Here is a 20,903-nt window from a genome sequence, read left to right as displayed (position 1 = left end):
AAAAAATATTCCCAAAAATTGCTTCGGGGCTCTGTAATATAGCAACAAAACAATACATTATTTATATGACAATGTAATGGATTATTCCAAACAGTTGGTTTACAAATGAGTAGATTAAACAAACAGAGTATAACCTGTTAATTAGTTACCTCTAAAGTTGCTGGTAGGGATATTTTGTTACCTCCACAGAGGGCCAGTTTTTATGCTAAGCTAAGCCAACTAGCGGCTGACTCATATTTAACATTATTCTACATGCCAATCAGAGCATCTGAAAAATGCACTTTTACCTGTTGTCAGTGGGGAAACGGCAGGAGCTGGGGATCCCGCAGAGGTCAGCGGAGGGGTCATTGGTCGTGCCCCATGGATGGGTGTGGCCTGAGAGGACATGGCGGAAGAGGTGGAGTCAAAGGGTGGGGAGGGAGAAGGCGGGGGCACTCAAGAGGGAGCACAGCAGAGGTTGTAAAACGCCTGGGGAGAGAAAGAGGACAGGAGAGATTTGGTTAAGTCTTTGAACTGATTGCAGTGACAGAAACACACCCAACTTAGAGTAATGCGCAAGAACACACACACACAAATGTAAGAGGTAAGTATCATTTAAAAACACGTTTGTTTTTTAGTCTCACCTTTAGCATCACCTCTCCCTCACCCCTGAAGAACCATGCCCCCCCTCCCCAAAAAAAAACCCCCAAAACAAAACAAAAAAAACACAGAATCAGTGACTTTCTCAGAACCATCATTACCATGGCAACACCAATTTGAGGACAGATCGACACCGATGCAACTTGACAGAGAAGGTGAACAGTCCCCTCATTCACCTAGGCCTGGGCCTTACATCATCAATCATTACATAACCAGCTATGTCAACCAATTAGAGAAAGGCAGAAAAGAAAAGCTCCATTGATTTCTCCCCTGCATTACTGGCATATTGTTAAAAGAGAGCTGCAGAGAAAAAAGATGAGAGGGGGAGGGAGGGCTACTAAATAAATTCAATAAAAGGAAATCATGACAGTGAGCTCCGGGAGTCAGACAGCATTTCTCGGGACTTGTCTAGTTGTTGACAGCAGAAATGGGGAGCATATTTTCCAAGCTGCTCTGCAGATTCAGACAGGGTATCTGCAGGTTTCCAAAAAACTGGATTTCAGACTATCACAGGTATCAGCTTGTGAATTCATGACCAAATAAGGGGAAAAGGGAAGCATGTCTATGACTTAACTCACTGAAGCAGATGAATGCTGGCAAAATAGAAAATTAAAGCTGCACTCATCAATATTTTTATATAAACAATGCATCAAATGACATGTAATGTGAAAGGGGTCACTCCTGGTGAAGAACACACACTCTATAGCTTATTGTTTTGGTTTTGTCAGCCACAGCAGGAACGATGAAGTTAAACCCACTGTACGTTAGCTGCCCAGCACTAAACAGCAGACAGACAGAGTTAGTAACTAGCTCGTGAACATAGTGGAGTATTTAACAGCTAAACAGCCAGATATTTCTCTGTGAAAAATGTGGCTTATTTTTGTAAGGTGGCCAAAAACACATGACTCCAAATGAATATTAATGTTGCTCCGTGTCTGCTTAATGTGTTCACAGGCAAACTGGTAACTAAAACATTTGCTATGATAAGTTAGCAAGATAAGGTTATAAATGTCAATGTTGTGTTTTCAGTTTGTTCTGCTACCCTTGAAGAAATAAATGAATGCAGCTTTGAGAAAAATGACTCCAAGATATGTTAGGTTAAATCATAATTTTAGAAAAAACAAAAGGTGAAAACAAAGATGAAAAAAAAAAGTGCCTCTCTAAAGGCTCAAGCAACCTCAATACTTGTTATGTTATGTAATGGGTTTTTTTTAAGAGGTACTGCTGTGTATTTGTACTGTAGGGGACACTCCAGATCAACAGATTAGGAGTACTACTTACTTATCCCATGAAAACAGTCATATGTCTTCTGTGGCCCTGGAAATATCTTTACAAAGTTTGAAAAAATAAAAAATCACTCTGATGATGTCAACAAAGGTCCAATGAGTTGCATCATGAAAATTGTAGGAGTGTTTTTTGGGGGCTTAACCCACACTAGAGACTGAAAGTCATGTATGTACGTATGTCTTGTGAGTCCCCCAACTATATGGAAGTGCAATACTAAATTGATGGAGTGCCCCTTTAATTTTTCTCACTTATTACACTATACATGCTGTTGTACAATTAGTTTCTTTAACGCTGACTAGTTATCTGTCATTTTTAGCTTCAAGCTTGAAATAAATTCTATTGAAGTGACAATAAAGTTCGCCCAGCAACATGTTTATATTTCCTGAAAGAGAACTTCTGTTACTTCCTGTGGGTATAAAGTGAAGGACAGAAAGCAGTGCTGACAAATGACTCAGGCATGATAAAACACAATAAAGGTTGGTCAAGGTTTTGTGTTTGTTCTGATGGATTATCTTGCTCTCTGGAATCTGTTTTTCATCCAAGGATGTGGATGCATAAGACCAACTGAAGAAAGGAAAAGAAGCACTGAGATGTTTTAGTGTAAAAACACTCCTCAGACCAAACAGAATGACTAGAAAAGGAGAGATGGTGGATGATGATACAAACTCCTGCATCATCCTTCCAAATGTTAACAGACTCTTCGATGGTCCGCAAATTCATTGATTGGTGTTTAATCTGAGCTGGTCTCTTATCTCCAGTAGTTTTAGGTAAGAGTTTTTCTAAACTGTGTTTATATTTACAAAGGAAGGTTTGCTCACCACGTAGCACATTTTACAGTTGGGAAACACAGAGTGGAGGGAGCAGAGCGTCTGAATCGTCCTAACTCAATAGACATGAAGTTAATGTGATCAAAGCCTCTCTGAACAGCACGCTTCCTGCTGGAGGACGAAACCCCCCCCTCACACACACACACACACACACACACACACACTTTTTAATCACTACACACAAGAGCAATCAGTCAACTGATGGTGATGTGAATCAGCTGAGACACACTCAAAATCCTATACTGTATATATATTTTAAATTTGGCACGCAGTTAAAATTACTGAAGAGATGTAAGTGAAACAGGAAAGAGAAAGAGAAAATAGCAGCTTGAGAACAGCAGCGGGGAGGGAGAAAGGGTCTTTGGAAGGAGTAAAGATGGGAAGGGAGGATGAAATGGAAAAGTGGCAGATAAGCAGGAGATAATGCCCGAGGAGGGCTTGGAAAACATGATAAGGCGAGTACGGATTTAGCCTGTGAGGTCTTGCACTTAACTGCATGCTTCTTTAAAAAGGGCCTTCCTGCTGACTTTAAAGATTTTGTACTGTTCAGGTAGCAGTTGCTTTCAGTTTATCACAAAATTGTATGAAAATATAACTTGAAACTTGCCGAAACTGAAAACTTGCTTGAGGAAAGAAATCTATGTCTTTGAATATTTCATGGCCTTTGTATTTAAGTTGTTGTTGTGTGGTATTGCAGATGAAAGCAGGGAATGTTTTGCAAAGTGTCCTTGGTGAAACCCTGAACACAAACAACATGGATACAGGGATGTTGTATAAAGAATGATGTGAATTTGGATGCATATACAGCATTATAATGTGTGCTTTAAATTCTTGGATATTGGAGCATCCTTGAGCGCAATAAATGGGAATTTAAGAAACTTCCCTGCTAGCAAACGCATGAAATAAAGACCACAAACTAGAGCTGCAACTATCACTTCTTTTCGTCACTTAATAATCAATGAATTGGTTCATTGATTGTCTGAAACATCAGAAAATAGTGAAAATTGGCCCAGAAACCAAGGTGATGTATTCAGATAGCATGTTTGGATAAATTTACTGTCATATAAGACGAGAAAAAGCAGCAAACTGTCATATTTGAGAAAATAGGATCTGTGAACTTTTAACCTTTTTGATTAAAAAATGATTTAAACTATTATCACATTTTTAAAATTAAATTGCTTTCCACTAATTGTTTCAGCTCTTGAACTTAGTCTAACAAACTGAAACCAACAGCTTCTAACAACAAGAAGCTACTCTAAGAAAGTATTATGCAAAGTCATGCAAAACTACCTTTAGGGAACAATAAGTCCAGTTTCTACTTCCCTATAGCACAAGATGACCATAAAGTATGTACTGGGCGTAGATCAAGTTGTTGATTAATATCAATCAATGGACAAATACTGCAGCTCTTGCTTTCAAAATTCACTTACTGGCCTGGATTGTGTTTTGGAACAAACCTACTCCTATTGGATTTTCCAGACTCTCGGTTTCCTCCCACCTGCTTGAACTGTCAGTAATAGAGGAAAATGAGTAAAAACACACAGTATTGCGGCATATTTTAGCTATAAATGCTGAGGAACCTTGTTGTTAACTCTACTCAAAAGACAGACCACAAAATTTTATTATTACGGTATTTATAATGGTTATATTAGTTTGCTTTCTCCTAACTGTTGGAGAAAAATGTGACTTTGCTGTATGTGTTGTAGTATGCCCGAGACACACTCCACCCAAACCTTCCTCTAAAATAATTCTCTGCTAAGACCCAATGAAAATTGACAATAAACTAATACGTGATGGAAAACACTGTCATTTGAGCTGAATTTTAACTAAACTTTTGTGCAAGTGCAAGTTACCACCCCTGCTTAGATCAGCAGGAAGCTGGTGGCCCGCAAAGTGAGCTGTGGTTTCTGTACTTGTTTGTGTGGACAGCTCTAAATACAGGTGTAAACACACCCAAGATGCACTGAGGACGGATTGAGATCCGATCACTCAGATCACATTTGGAAGTGGTCTGGGCCGCATGTGACCACATTCATTTAGCAGTGTAAACGCAATGCATTCTGGGCCACATTGAAGAACTGCATACTCAACTGACGTCCTCTATTTTCTAGACTAGACAGGGAATTGCGTTGCTGCCTCCGGGTCCAAAGCAGATCAACTTGTTTGATAACAGGATAAACAAATTAATTTGTTTTTCATGTTTGTTATCATGTTAAAAATATCTTATATTGTTAGTTATAAGAATTGTGTTGTGCAATGCAAACAAAAATGATCCAATAATTTGCTGATGTTCTGGTTGGTGACCATACATGGATTTTTAGATGTAGATGCTTCAAAACGCATGATATAAAAGTAGAGGCCAGAGAGGTCTTGAGGCTTTTTGCTTTTTGACCTTTTTAGCTTTTGGAGGCTCGCTGCTTCTCTTGCCCTTTTTTGCCTTCTTGCCTTTTTGACTCCTTTTAATACTAGGAAGAATTTTTCTCCTTTTTAACTTTTGTTTTCAAGTTATTGTATTTAACTTTTTACATTTTGTAATACTCATTTTTGTAAAAAACGAATAAAACTGGTTTGTATTTTTATACACTCTGAATTCCTGACTTGCACTCTCTGAGGTCTTTTGGTTAGCTCCTTAAGGTAAGAGGACACCTCCCTGAGATATGGCTGACGTGAGATCTACATTTATTTATACTGAAACAGCTCAAACATGCAATGTTTATTAATTAACAGTTTTGGACAGGTTTAGATCTCTTGATTGAAATGAATCTGATGCACCTGTGATAGAGGCATAATTTCAGTGTAAAATCTATAATAAGTATAACTGATTGAAAGGTTTACTACTTGTGTTGAATTGGCAAAAAATGTTAGGGTCAAGGCATTGAAGCCGCCCCATAAAACTGGGCAAGTGCCCTCAACTGACAGAGTGGGCCTCTTCCAGAGATACCCTATTAAAGGGTCATCTTGGAGTACTTTCAAACCTCCTACACCTATTTGCACCCACACATTTTCATTGTAATCCGGCTGTCAGGCATTCCTGACTAAATAGGCCCGAATTAGAGTGATTCAATGACAGCTGGTGATTACAGAGGCCAAGCTGAACATTGGTTCCCTAAGCTGGCTACGGTGGTCTCCCGTGTAGATTTTGGGAACCTGTTTGATACCAAGGTCAGAGGTAGAGGACAGCTGTCTGCCAATGCCTTATCTACATCAGCAGGGGGTATCGTTTATCTAAGTCAGAATACATTACAGTGTCCTCTGCAGCAGGGGAAGGAGGGGGGTGGTGTTGTTGACATTCTCCTTCTCCAATTGTAACAATTACAGCTGTCTGCCATTAGAGTCTCAAAAAGAGACATTACTTCATTGCTCTTTAAGTATTGTTGTACTTTTTCATCTGCTGCCACAACAAAGTGTTTTCATTTGTTAGAAGATCTTATTTAACAAGATTAAGGAGTCTGTAGCCACGCAAGCGTCTCTGTGAGGCTCTTTAAGGTGAATGCTAACACCAACATGCTAATATGTTAACAATGACAATGCTAACATGTTGATATTGAGGAGGTATACTGTTTGCAATGTTCACCATCTTAGTTGAGTTTATTATCATGCTAAAATGTGGAAATTACCACTGTACACAAAGTATAGCTGAGCCTAATGGGAGTGTTGTTAGTGTAATTAGTTCTGCACATATTTGTAGAGTTGCAACAATCATTCAATGAATTGATTTGTTGATTGACAGAAAACTATTTTGACAACAATTAACTGTAGTCATTTTTAAGAAAAAAAAAAGCCCAATATCTTTGTGTTGTAGACTGTTGGCCAGAACAAAAGAAGATATTTGAGGACGTGACCTTGGGCTCTGCGAAACAGTGATCAACTTTTTCAGGTCATAAACCAAAGATGACAAATTAAAATTTTGACCAGATGATGGTGCTAGATTAAAAGTCAGTTCATGGTAATTCATACACTAGTTGTTGAGACATTTCACTCAAAACCATAAATGTGATCTTCATGTTGTTGCTAAAAGAAAAGTCAAGGGATCACCAAAGTCAGTAGGATTCATCCTCTGGAACTATGACTGTCTGTACAAAATTTAGTGCCAATCCATCCAATAGATGTTAACCGACATTGCAAGCTATAAAGTCAAACAATGTAGGATAACACAATACAGTTTACTACGGCTAGAAAGACTACCCTGTAACTGAAAGCATCTATCTGCTGAAGTGTCTTTGAGAAAAACATTCAGTCCCTGCCAGTCCACGCACTACGGATTGACCTAAATAATAAACTTAAATGACAGTCAGGGGTTCATATATCCAAAATATCTGGTTTAACTCGGAAGAAAAGAGGTACTGGAGAAGCAGCAGCTTGCAGTGAGGTTTTAAAGTAACATGCAGAAACATGCATGCTGAATTAAGAGAAGCTGAGTCACCAGAGGTGTAAAACGGAAAACAGGGGGAGATAAAAAAGAGCATGGGTGTGAGGAGCTGAAGATAAGGACAGAGAAACTGTAAGGAGGTCAGACATGATAGACATGCCTGTGTGTGTTTTCAAAAGTAAAAGATGGGCATCCATACATACACACAGGCATAGCAACTTTCCCACACCCACACACACACAAACAAATCTGTTTGGGAAACTTCAAACCACAATTGCTCTGTTGACGCAAGAGCTGTCGTAAGAGGGATATTCAAAAGTTGAAGTGTTATGAATTCATGCGTTACAGCAATGAAATAGAACATACTGTATGATTAATAGATATAGATAGATATAGATCATCCATCCATCCATTTTCTGGGGTACACCTTGGACAGGTCGCCAGTCAATCACAAGGCTAACATATAGTATAGACACTCACTCACTCATTCACACCTACAGGCAAGTTAGAGTCACCAGTTAACCTAACCTACATGTTTTTGGTCTGTGGGGGAAGTCAGGGTGCCTGAAGAGAACCCACACAGACACAGAGAGAACATGTGTAGAGCAAACTCTACACAGGAAGGCGACAGGTAGCTGGTGGGTTCAAACCAAGAAGCCTCGTGCTGTGAGGCGACAGTGCTAACCACTGCACCACTGTGCCATGTATAGATTATACTGAAGGTGAATTAAATGAGAAGTAGGACTGCAACTAACGATTATTTCCATTTTCGATTAATCTGTCAATTATTTCCTTGATTATTTAATCAATTAATTGTTTTGTTAATAAAAGTCAGGAAAAAACTAATCCACTAATTGTTGCAGCTCTAATGAGAAGTAGTGTATAAAATTGGAAGACAGGAATCTACAGAAAGCAGGGAAGTAAATATTTCTGTATGCAGGTATGTATATGCATGTGTATGCATGTATGTATGTATGCCAGTAGGCATATGTACTTTATATATGCAGGTATTCACTATATATGTATATATTTGTGCATGTTGATGTATACATATATTCTTGTGTAGGTGTACCTTTTCCATTTTGTGTCTGTATATTGTTTGCTTATTTGTTTTCTTTATCTTTGTTTATATAGAAATATCAATAAAATATAAATTAAAAAAATATAATCAGTATTTGGAACAGTATGGGAGTAATATCAGTGTTGGTTCTGAACTATTTATGCAATTTAAGACAAATTGCCTTAATTAAACCAGTATCTATTTAATTATTATGAAATATATTAAAATAATATATATATATATATATATATATATATATATATATATATATATATATATATATATATATATATATATATAAAAAACTGTGTGTGTTTGTGTGTGTATGTATATATACATATTTAAAAACAGTATGCAGTATTTTAGTTTCCCAGTCATGTTTTGTATATGTGAAATGTGACATTTTTATGTATATATATATATATACACAATGTATAACTATGATCTTGTATGAAATCTGTAGAAAAAATTAACATTAACACTAGCATTGTATCCTCATGAACAAAGTATAATAATTACTCATTTTTGGAGTCACATGATGCAAAAAAGGAATTTCCCTGCAAAAAGAAATAAACATTCTACAACATGTCACCAGAGTCTGTTAAAATGCTCTAAAAACACCTAAGATGGAAATGTTAAGTCAGAATTTGTTTTATTAAACACCTAATGATGGTCTGATGTCTGAGTGCTGATACAATATAATAGAATTTGCAGTTCTCAGCTTTACATCAACATCCCTGTACCAGTCACATACAAACACAGACATGAACTTCCTTCATGAAACTGCTCTTATGACATAAACGGATGTTATGACAGAATTCTTGATATTTGTCACATTTTATGAGGTTGGCAGAGGACAGGTAGGCAGGAAGACACAGATAGTGAGTAAAAGATGACAAACAGAAACAGAGATATGATTTGGGGTTAGCACATTAAATAACATTTAAGCTCCAGACTGGGATTTCATAACTTCATATTCTGTTTCATAAATGTTGATATTATATCTGAGTCAAACAATGAGAAAAAGGAAATGTGATTATTAGATTAAAATATTATGTAAATATTATGTAACAAGACCAAGAGTCCACAACCATGTTGGCAGGTCCGTGAGAATGTACTTAGACACAGCGGTGCTTTCAGCTAAATGCTAATGTCGGCATAGTAAGATGCTAATGTTTAGCAGATATAATGTCTACAAGGTTAATCATCTTTGTTTAGCATATTAGCATGTTAGCATATTAACATTTGCTAATAAGCATTAAAAAAACAATGGAAAAAGCATTCCTCCTCTGGGGACTGTGAATGTCTGTCCAAAATTTCACAGCAATCTATCCAGTAGTTGTTGAGATATTTCAGTCTGGAGCAAAGCAGCGGACTGACTGACCGACCAGTTGTCCAACAGACCCAGAGCCATGCCTCTAGCATGGCTAAAAAAAAAAAATCAGGCTTGAGCTGTTTAACTGTTTGTACTGTAAGGTCACTACTAGTACTGTAGTACTAGACTACACCACTACTATTACAACTACTACTACTATAAGAGTGGATCTGGGGCTTTGGCAACCACAAAAAAATTGCCTCTTTTCTTTTTATTTCCTTTTATATAAACACAGCATTGACTCCCTCTCATACATACATACACACACACACACACACACACACAATAGCGATGCTCTTTATTATACTCACTCACTCACTCACGCACAGTTGTATTTCCATCACTTCAGAGGATATTACATTGACTTACATTCATTTCCTGGAGACTTATCTAACATTAACCATAACCACCACCTTAACCAAGTCTTTACCCTAAAATTAATGATTTACTTTAAGGGGACTTGCTTTTTGTCCCCATAATGGAGGCAAATCCCAACAACATGACTGTGTAAACAGGTTTACATCCCCACAACATGGGGAATACCTGAACCACACACACACACACACACACACACACACACACACACACACACACACACTAGATTAAACTTGTGTCCTATGGAATTTTCCATGATACTGCTCTCCGTCCACCAAACAACCCAAAGACCCTGCTGATGCAGCAAATACCAGCCCAGTGGGGAACAACACACACGCGCATATATACATGCACAGATAAGCTCTTAGACCAACACACACACACCTACACGCACACATGCACGCACGGCTTTGCTGAAGCAAAACACTACTCATGTGATGAGGCCATTGTACTGTACGGCCACAGTCTGTGCACAGAAAGGATAACACATTTCATAAATCCACTCTATTCACTGGTGTAGAGTTTCAGCCTGGTGCCTGATACAAGATTAAATCCATTTATCTAAAGCCGCATTCACAGAAAAAGGAATCTCAATTTTATAGTGGTGGTCTTTGACATTTTAAAAATCAGTAATTGCTCTTGTTGCTACCCTGTGTTACGGAGTTATGAAACAATAAAGATTCAACCTTCTGCTAGTTTACATTTCCTGTCCTACACACTCAGAGACTGGTGAGTATTCATTTCCACTGAAAGACTTTCTGACGTTGAGGATTTGCACTGCTTTGTACAAGTTACAACGGTTTTCAATTCAATGAAGAGTAGAAGAACTGGTAGCAAGAACAGTGACAGAGACAAAAGTTAATGCCAGTGCCACTGTCAGGTCAAAATTTCAGTTTGTCCAAAACTTTCATTTATGCCCAAATAACTGCACAACTAACGACATTCCTATTGCCATGTGTCATTTATGCTCTAATGAGCTAATGCTAGCACGCTAAAATACTAAACCAAGATGGTAAACACAGTACACATTATGCCTGCTAAAAATCATCATGTTAGCACTGTCATTGTGACCATATTAGCACAATGACATTAACATTAACTTAAAACCTTAGTACAGCCTCAGAGAGTCAGTAGCATGGCTTTATATTATGGCTGCAACTAATGATTATTTTCATCATCGATCAACCTGCTGATTATTTTTTCAATTGTCAATTAATCATTTAAACTATGAAAAAATATAGAAAAAAAAATGCTTTCACAATGTCTCAGAGGCCTTGGTGATATCTTCAAGTTGCTTGTTTTGTCTGACTAAGGCTGTGTCCGAAATCATTCCCTATTTACGATAATAGTGCACTACATTCACCCTCCGCCATTTTACTCGAGTGTCTGAATGCTGAGTGCGTAAATATATCCACTATATAGTTCCCTCAAGAATTCTACATTGGAACGAAAAAAGTAGTGTCTGTAGCATGTACACTACTTTCCGCTAACAATCCAACAATGCATTAAAGATGAGAAAATTACCATCACGCGAATCTATAGCTACGGTGCTAATGGTGATGACACAAAATGATGATGATTAGTTAGTGTCCGAAAACTTGATTTGCTGCTCATTATTGAATAAACTATTTAGTGTCTATTATATTGGGAGTAGTCAATGAGTGAAGAAGGGAGTATTTCACACACAGCCTAACAATCTAAAATGTTTTTAGAGATATAGAAGATATTCAATTAACTGTCATATGAAAAGGACAAAAACACATATTCACATTTGAAAAGCTGGAGCCATCAAATATTTGGCAATTTTGAAAAATGACTGACACAATCAATTGATTATCAAAATAGCTGCCAATAAATTTTCGGTCAATCGGCTAATCGATTAATCGATTAATTGTTGCAGCTCTATTTCATATATAAAGTTAGACAACCAACTGTGTTTGTACTTGTTTGTTTGTGTGGTTGTATGTTGGGTGTGACTGTAAATGTTTGTCTTTGTAAAGCGGTCTCTCTTGAATCTATAAACCTGTGTGTTGATAATCCACAGACACACTGGGGAATGGGAGAAAACCAAATTCAACTCACAAAAAGCTTTTACAGCAACTTCCATTCACTATAGAATGTCACCTGACCACATTTATTATCAAACTGCTTTTTAGTCAATTAAGATAAAGGACAAAGAAACAGAAAGAGAAGGAAAAGAAACACAATGGTTACACCACAGCCATTATCATGCTGACAATCAAACTGAACATGCTAGACTACATGCTAGTGAATGCACAATAGGCTATCCGAATTTGCAGAGAGTATTACATCAGGTCACACAAAACAGAATAGTACAGATGTGAGTGTGCTTAAGTGGTGAGAAAAAAAGCAAGAGAGAGCAGAACAGGATGACTGTGCAAGGAACTGAAACTTTAAACAAGATTAGCATTTTCATCATCTCTTCCCTCTGTCTCTTCACTCCAATCCCTCCCTTTCCCTCCAGCCTCTTTCATTCTCTATCATCTATGTCTCTCACAGGTTCACCCAGTTCCTCCCCCAAAAGGCAATGAAATGTCAACAAGGATAACATGACGCAAAAGCAACATAAGAAAAGAGAGCTGAATATGAACAAACAATGGAATTAAAAGAGGGTTGTGGGAAAGTCTACTATAATTACATGTTGGAGGAACTCAACCCTACAGTGGAATTTTTTTTTTTTTTACTGTGGGTGAAAATCTTCCACAGGTAATAGGAGACAATACAGTCCCTTCTTTGTTTCTAAACTCCAGGTTACATTATTTTATGCTTAGGTATGCCCAAAGGCTACACACAGCAGTGAGAAATTAAAGATTTCAGTGCTGAAATATTTTTGTATGATGTCAGAAAAGAAATTTCTTTATCTTAGCCGTTGGTGGAGATGACGAAGAGGTTCATCAATCACCACTGAATCCAGGTGTCAGTTCCCTCATATGCAACCCTACACCCCTCAGAAAAAAAATGACTAGATACCTAAAAGAAGGTAAAATTGTCTACATTTTTAAAAAAATGTATCTCTCTACATAAAGTTCTTATTTTTTCAAAGCCTTCTACGCATGGGCAGGAATAAAGGTTTGGTGGCTAAATACTAAATACTCTCTAATCTTTTTTTGTTAGAATAGTAGCAAAATGTAAGAATACTGAGCAAAAAATACTGGAGCCAGATGGACCAGCAGTTCATAAGTTCAAACTTAGTAAACACTTGCATTATAACTAGCCTAAGTGAAGATTTATGCATCTAAATTAAAACGGGTTACACCACACATGTATGCAATGATTACATGTTCCTAAATAGCTGCCAGGTGGAACTGTTGCGTTAGCTTACACTGACGTTAGCTTGCTGTTTAGATTGAAGGGTAAAAGAGTTAAAATGGAATATGGTTGACACATCTGACCTTATATTTCACAGTAAAAACACACTAAACCTCAAATTACAAAATGTTTTGCCAACATTAGACTAAATGACCAAATATTGTTGGTTAGTTCAGCTTAATTGGATATTTCCTTCTCACTGTAAATAGATAAAGGATTCATTTGTTAGCTTCTTGCATTAAAAAGGTTTCTGTGCAGTCTCAGATATTATGAAATATATAAAAAATAGCTGCTTAAATAACTAAAATATGAGGGAAAAGATGGTTCTTAACAGCAAGAGCTGATACCACTCTAATGTCTGTAGGGTGAATATGAAGCTACCAACAGGAGCTGGTTTGCTTTGCTTAGCACAAAGACTGGAAACAAGGGGAAACAGCTAGAAGTGTTATCATTTTGGGCCAAGGGAGAGAGAGGACTTTGAGCCTTTGTAGCTGGTGATCGCCCATTCAAAGCAGTGTCCTTCGTTGTTAAGCACTTGAAAATGATGCGCAAAGTCGACGGGGGTTGTTAAGAGCTTCAGGCAGGTTATTGAGGAGCTGTATGCACTGACACAAAGAATGAGAGAAGCTGCTTTAGAGGATTTATGCAGCCACTGTTGAGAGCACTGAAGGCAGGAAGCATTAACCTTAAACACAGATAGCCTATTATATTGCGCTCTCTGTGTGCTATGAAGTCAGTGTGGGTGTGTGTGTGTATGGTTGCGTGTATCTGCATGCAAGGCCAAATATGATATGCGTGTGTGTGTGTGTGTTCACCCAACAAGAGATTCAATCTACATCTTACTTTCTGTGCATGCCATGTGTTGTAAGCGTCATCAACTGTCTTCCACTGAAAGTAACTATTATCCACTCATAAAGTCGAGGTCACTGAGTTCACAAGATTACATCATCCCGTAATCTGTGCTGTGAACCTCAGATCTCATTTTGAGGCAAAATGACAATGTTAACATGCTGATGCTGAGCAGGTGCAATGTTTGACATGTTTGCCATCTTAGTTTAGCATGTAAGCATGCTAACATTTGTAAACATTTGCTAATTGGCAGTGGACAAAGTATAATTGAGGATGATGGGAATACATTAGTTTTTCAAGTTATTTAGTCATAAAACAAAGTATTGGACAAGTTGAAATTTTGACCTGACGATGGTGCTGGTGGAGGACAAGTCAGGTGATTACCAAAGTCAGTTTTATTCATCTTCTGGGGACCATGAATGTTTGTACAAAATTCTATGGCTATCCATCCAATATTGTTGAAATATTTCAGTCTGGACCAAAGTGGTGGACCAACTGACACTGCTATCCATAGAGCCATGTCACTAGCACAGCTACAATTAAACTTGTCAGAGTTCTCTGGTAGGCAAACTATGTAATGGAGACACTGTTTTTAAAATTACATTGGCACAGCTCATTTACATTAGACAACCAAGTACTATGAATCAGCATCAACTGTGCCAACCAAATTCTTTAGAACTCAACATTATACCACCAAGTCTGACGAGGCAAGAAACAAACAGGAAGTAAACAAGCCAACAGTTTAATCAGATTATTTACCACTTTTTATTATCTATCAGTTGTAAATAAATCCAAAATAAGTGCACCCATAATGTCTGCAATAGTCCCTTATTAGGGAAAAAACAAAACAAAACAAAACAACACAAAAAAAAAACTGATGAGTGCATAACTATAGTAAATGCAGTACCTCAAGATTAAACTATGAAGTTGGGAAGTTGGAAAAATGGTAATATATGTTAAAGGTACACACTGAATAAATCAGCAGAGGGGTCAGAACACTTGGCATGGCACTTTGTAGAAGACTGAGGTGACTATACAGACAGTATCATTTACCATCGGTGTAACATGCAACAAACTAATCACAGTGTCATCTCTAATTCCCTTTAGAGATGCACTTGCACATTGGCGGATTGACGGCGCATTTGCTAAGTAGTAAGAAGGGCGCTTCTCTGCAGAGGAAATGGATCTGCTTGTGCGCAAAGTGAAAGCGCACGACCCATAACGAGCACACTGCTGCTCCTGGACCCTCCCGTGGTCAGCCACAGACCACCAGTTTAAGGTCCTGTTCATTAATTTGTTGCCCATTTATTTTCGTTTGGTTTTTGAAAAGGTTTATTCTCTTAAATTACAGCTTTAGTTTCTTTAAAATCGTTTTGTTCAGTCATGGAGTAACAGGTCAAATCAGCAGGGTTTTAATTGCTGAAAGTATGGAAACCTGATCACTGTACTCTCAGAAATGTTAAAGAATATTTGTTAAATATTGTTCAAAAATTAAATCATTATTTTTAATCATGTAAAGAATCATCAACACAGTTATCAGGACTTGATCAGCTCTCCAAGGTTCTCATCTGGCTGCTGGCAGCAGCTAGAAGCTGTGCAGATTTATTTCCTCATGTGTTCCTCATGTCATCATGTATTGATGCAGCAGGAAAGTCGATCTGTATTTGATCCGTTGTTGTCCGCCTGTTGAAATACCTACATGTATTGCCATGATTTGGTCAAATAATTAAACAATTTAATCCATCATTACTGTGATTAGTTAATTCTGATAAATATTATGACTAAGCATTATGACATGTATTTTTAAAAATATATTAATATACATAATAATAATCTTTCACATTGCAATCCTTTTATTTCTTACCTTTTGCATGTTTGTGCGCTGCTGCACATCCTGAGTGTGTGACAAGCAGAGTGCACGGGCGTTGTGTAGGCACATCTTGATAATGCACCCTTAAAATAACATAGAAACACTGCGCCATTGACTTAAGACTAAATTTTTGTTGGTCAATAGCGCAATTGCTCTCTGCTTCCTCAAGATAGCAATGCGCCAACAATGCGCCTGACCACACCTTATTTTTAGACCAACACGCCCATGGGCGCACTGATGGGCGCAAGTGCCATTGCTGTTTTAACAACGTGGGCGCTGGACGGGAGAATGACAACTGCGTTGGTCTTAAAATAGCAAAGAGACTTGCGCTGCGCTTAGCACCACTCTGCACCAGGCATAAGATAGGGCCCCTTATGTTAAATATGTTGGTAGGATGAGGGTTCAATGCTCCCTATTTTTCATCAATATAATATTATTGAAAAGACATACTATTTTAAACCAAGTTTTCAGGAGCTTTAAGTGCCTGATCTATGTATTCTGTGGATGGGGACAATTCGTGTCATACATAAAAATCAAAAGAGGTAGTTCATTTGAAGGGATGTTTTATTCATATGGGTGCTTCTAGTGTAGAGTAGATGAGGAGTCAAAGCATGGCCTTTGATCAAATTATATTTACCACATCTATTGTTATTAACCTTTGATTTCATGGAAATTAATGTCCTTTCACCCGACTTGACACAAAGCAAAAATAATTAATGTTGTCTCTCACAAACACAAGCACCTCAGCACACTGGCCTTCAACCAGCTCTGCGTCTTAAAGCTGAAATTCATAATAGCCGTTCATTATTAGCTACATCCTGTTTTAATCCTGTCTGTCTGTATGAGAGTATTGGTGGAACATTGTAAAATGTTAAAACCGAAACATCTATGCAGGTAACCTCCACACCACTACTGATGAACAATTTGTTGACTACCTTATTGGGAGTAACATCCATGATATTCTTGTATGCAAGCAATCTGGTCAGTTAAAGACATATTACTTTGGATCCCAGCATTGGCAAAATGAGATGTAAAATGCATGATATTAGACGCTTGCACTGCATATCTTAAATTTTCTCCTTCCACTTTCTTCCATCTTTTCCTTTATTAATTCTGACAGTTCCAATCTCTCCTCAGGGTATCACAACAAAAGCTGCTGATTGCCACTTCCTGGTTTCAGCAGGAAAAAGGAAGCAGCCAGGTCTATTCCTGAGCAATCACCAGAGAAAGGAAACGCTATGGGTGTGATTTGGTTGTTTTGGAGTTCTCGTAAAGCCACTGTGTATAGGATTTTTTTTTAGCATTTAGTCTGTTTGACAGACGGTCGGTTGGCTCACCACTTTGGTCCAGACTGAAAATCTCATCAACTATTGGATGGATTGAGATTAAACTCGTCTAGACACTCATGGTGCCCAGAGAATGAATCCCACTGACTTTTCTTCTAGCACCACAATAAAGTTGACATATTTGTTTCTGAGTGAAATATCTTGACAACTATTTGATGTAATGCTGTGAATTTTACCACAGATACTTAAGGTCCCTTGAGGACAAATTCTAATGACTTACAGCATCATATTGCCTCAGAGAGCTGCTAGTATGGCTGTAGAAAGTATGGGTAGTATGGAAGTGGTTTTATAACATTAAGCCTTGGAGGAAAAAGAGTAGAGGTGCCACATCACATATAGGCCACAAATGTCATCATGAATGAATGAAATTGACCGTGTGACAATATGAATCAAGATCAGATTCAGCTGAGATGACGACGATGTGTCACATTAATATGTAGGAAAAAAGAAAATCTGGGTTTTTACAAATTGGGGAAAGTCTAGGCAATGGTTTAATTAGTCATACTCAGGTGGGGATGTTTGAGGAAAAACTCAAGCAGGCCAAGCAGAGGAGTACAAGCAGACACAAGACTGAAGTTCAAGTAAAAGTTAGAATGAGAAAAGATTGATGCACCTTGAAGAAAAAAAAGAATCGGTTCAATAAGTATACTTGCTGGAAGAAATATAGGCCTGTCTGTGGTAGCAACCACTCAACTGGGATCATAAAAAGGGTGTGTGTCTCATCATTAAAGGGTCTAGAACCACTGCTTTAGCCTTAGTGTTTTACAGGATTGCTGCTATCATGTTACACTGCATTACACGGTAAAACAGAGGCTGTGGTGAGCTGTTACAGAGCCATTAAAGCACTGTGTACACTACATCAGACAAATAAGACACTTGAGATGAGACAACTAAACCTGAAAATTACAAGAAAATTCCATCTCCTGTCCCGCCTACACTGCTATCTCATCAATCTGTACATTTCGCTGTGGTTAATTTGTAATACACTTAAATTTTTAATGAACCCATTTTCCCATATCCATATTTTCCACATCTACCTCTAGTTAATCATTTCTACTGTTTCTCAGAATTTAGAAAATTTTGCAAAACATTTTACATATAGATGGAGAAAGCAATGTGGAGCAACTTTTTAAACTTTATCACATCCTCTTCATTACTAAAATGCCAACTTTTCCAACTCAGCCAAGTATAAGAACAAGCAATAATTCATCTTTCACCAAAAGAACTGTTTTGGTATTGGTACTGAAAGTCAGGTATTGTAACAGCACTAGCATTGAAACATTTTGAAGCCAAAGTGCATGGGTGTCATTCGAAGATGTGTGTAAGGCCATTTCTGTTGTATTTATTTTGAGTACAACATTTACGTATTTCTTCTTTTCCGTCATGAACCCACCTCCCATCAGGGGTTGGATCAAGCAATCAGCCACCTCAATGCTCAGATATACACAAAGTGTTGTTGAGATTTGGTAAGTGTGTGCGTCAGTTAATCATAGCACTTTCGTTGCGTCGATCGGGAGATGTTTAATAGGGGTGTCACTTTTTATTCAAAATTTAAACTACCATTCAAACCAGAAAAAAAATATTTGATCTGTTTTGTTTTCAAAATTATCATTGAATAAGAATAACAGCTTATTTCTCGTATTCCAACGAAAGGAATTCCTAGAATTCACTGTCCGTGTGACCCATAACATGCACTGTTAACTAGGCTATTGTTCCTCTCTTTACTAATGACAATGAGGGAAAGCTAATTATTGTTAGCCACTTTTAACACATTCCACCGAAGCATTTTGGATTTGACACCATACATGGAAAAAGTGGGTGATAAAGTTTGCTGAGGCTAACGGTAACAGTAACGTTAGCTTGTCACTTAAGTGAGGCAGCGGAGCCACTGCGAACATGCTTGTCTATGGGAGGAAGGAACACAGCAATAACTGGAGAGTGAAAGTAAGAAGACAGAGTCGAGGAAAAGAAAAAGAGTAAGACAGAGAGAAAAGATGAGAGAGAGAGAGAGAGAGAGAGAGAGAGAGAGAGAGAGAGAGAGAGAGAGAGAGAGAGACCCTCCATTCTTACTCAATGGTGTGCTTGTTACAGCAGCATCAACAACCGAGCTTCCCATCAGGCACTGGATCACAATGACTCCTTTCTTCTCCTCAGTATTGTGTTGACTAAAAATGAGACAAGATACTAATGTCCCTAGCTGGATGTTGAATGGTCTGGAAAGTGCAATTTACAGTCTTTTTTTTAAGTATAAAGGGCTTAAAACACAGACTTGTGCCACTTTTAAACTCAACTGACCATGAATTACTGATAAACTCACAGTGTCCATGTGTCATTTTAACCTTTAACTTTCAAAATATGCTTTACTGAATTTCACAATTGCCAGAAATGGAGAAAGATGGGAAATTGGAATATTGGGAAATCTTTGCTTTTTCTCTATCTGGACTCAAGCCTGCACCAGAGTGACAACTTACATTTTCACCGTGCTGGTGGGAGTAATGGACTAAGTAAATCATGGACCAAGACACAACCAGCAATTTAACCAACAACTGTTCCTCAAACAATTCTGAAGAACATGTGAGCGTGAAAAATCATTCCAAATTCAGAAAGGTAAATAATGGATGAAAAAAAAGTAACTAAATATCAGACTTAACAATTACTTTACGAAATGTACAATGTTAACTACAATGAACTCTTAGGGTTTCTAATTCCTATGACAGTATAGCATCTTAAGTTGCAACCCACTGACTACAATTTATTCTTTGATCCGGCTGGATTTAACATTTTTAACCTCATAACCCTACAACTAATGTAAGATCTGTTGCAAACTGGCAAGGAAATTAGTGTTCACAATCTGGGTTGTGAAACCTCTCTATCTCTGCATGTGACTCATCCTGTGGGCTGAATGACCACTTCCTATGGTGTCCTAACACTGACGAATGTTAGATCAATTACACACTGACCTTTGATGCACGCTGGAAAAAAACCTTCAAAACCAAATGAAAGCCACAGTTCATAAGTGGACACTTGAGCTGTGTGCTCAACACCGCAAAGACTTGAAAGGCTTTATTTTATCTGGCCACCGTACAAAAACTTCATCATCTTCAAGTATCTAAGAGATTGAGAAAAGAATTAAGTCACCATCAAACAAAAGAGTGCAGCTTTCTCTGAACTGCCCAGTTGTTTAGGAGACTGGATTTCAGCCACAAGTTATGATTTATCACTTCTTGTAGGTGAAGACTTCCTGCTGGTAACTTTATCTACACCAAAATATCATATAAGAAACTGTGTACCATCAATTCATTGGGATAAGATGCTTTTTGTATCTTCAGTGCAGTTTCAACACAAAACTGACTTTCTCCGAAGACTACATAGAAATGAGCTGAAAATGACACCACCTTCACATGGATGGATTATTGTGCTTGAAATAGACTTCTGTGCAGGTTATGTGTTCTGATCTGTACTGTGTCTGCTGCAGACAGAAAAGCAGGACAGAAAACAAATGCAGTGACACCCACACAACCCATTTACAAACAATGACACCTGATCTCGTGCGTGTCCTGTACTATCTTGTGCTAT

The 20,903-nt window shown here is 37.8% G+C and overlaps 1 protein-coding gene across 3 annotated transcripts in view; it reads right to left on the bottom strand.

Annotated features, from left to right (window-relative positions):
• The window catches only part of carhsp1 (calcium regulated heat stable protein 1), a 33,146-nt gene that overhangs the window by 6,644 nt on the left and 5,599 nt on the right, over positions 1 to 20,903 (bottom strand). For 2 of the 3 annotated variants that reach the window (XM_042392997.1, XM_042392999.1), the window contains exon 2: positions 288 to 468. In XM_042392997.1, the coding sequence (XP_042248931.1) occupies positions 288 to 387 (100 nt within the window). In that variant the 5' untranslated portion in view covers positions 388 to 468. Of the gene's footprint in view, positions 1 to 287; positions 469 to 19,397; positions 19,487 to 20,903 lie in introns of those variants that run through there. The other variant, XM_042392998.1, reaches the window with a different exon arrangement.

The sequence above is a fragment of the Thunnus maccoyii genome, chromosome 18 (assembly GCF_910596095.1).
Source record: "Thunnus maccoyii chromosome 18, fThuMac1.1, whole genome shotgun sequence".
Lineage (NCBI taxonomy): Eukaryota > Metazoa > Chordata > Actinopteri > Scombriformes > Scombridae > Thunnus > Thunnus maccoyii.
This window is presented reverse-complemented; position numbering and strand designations above follow the sequence as displayed.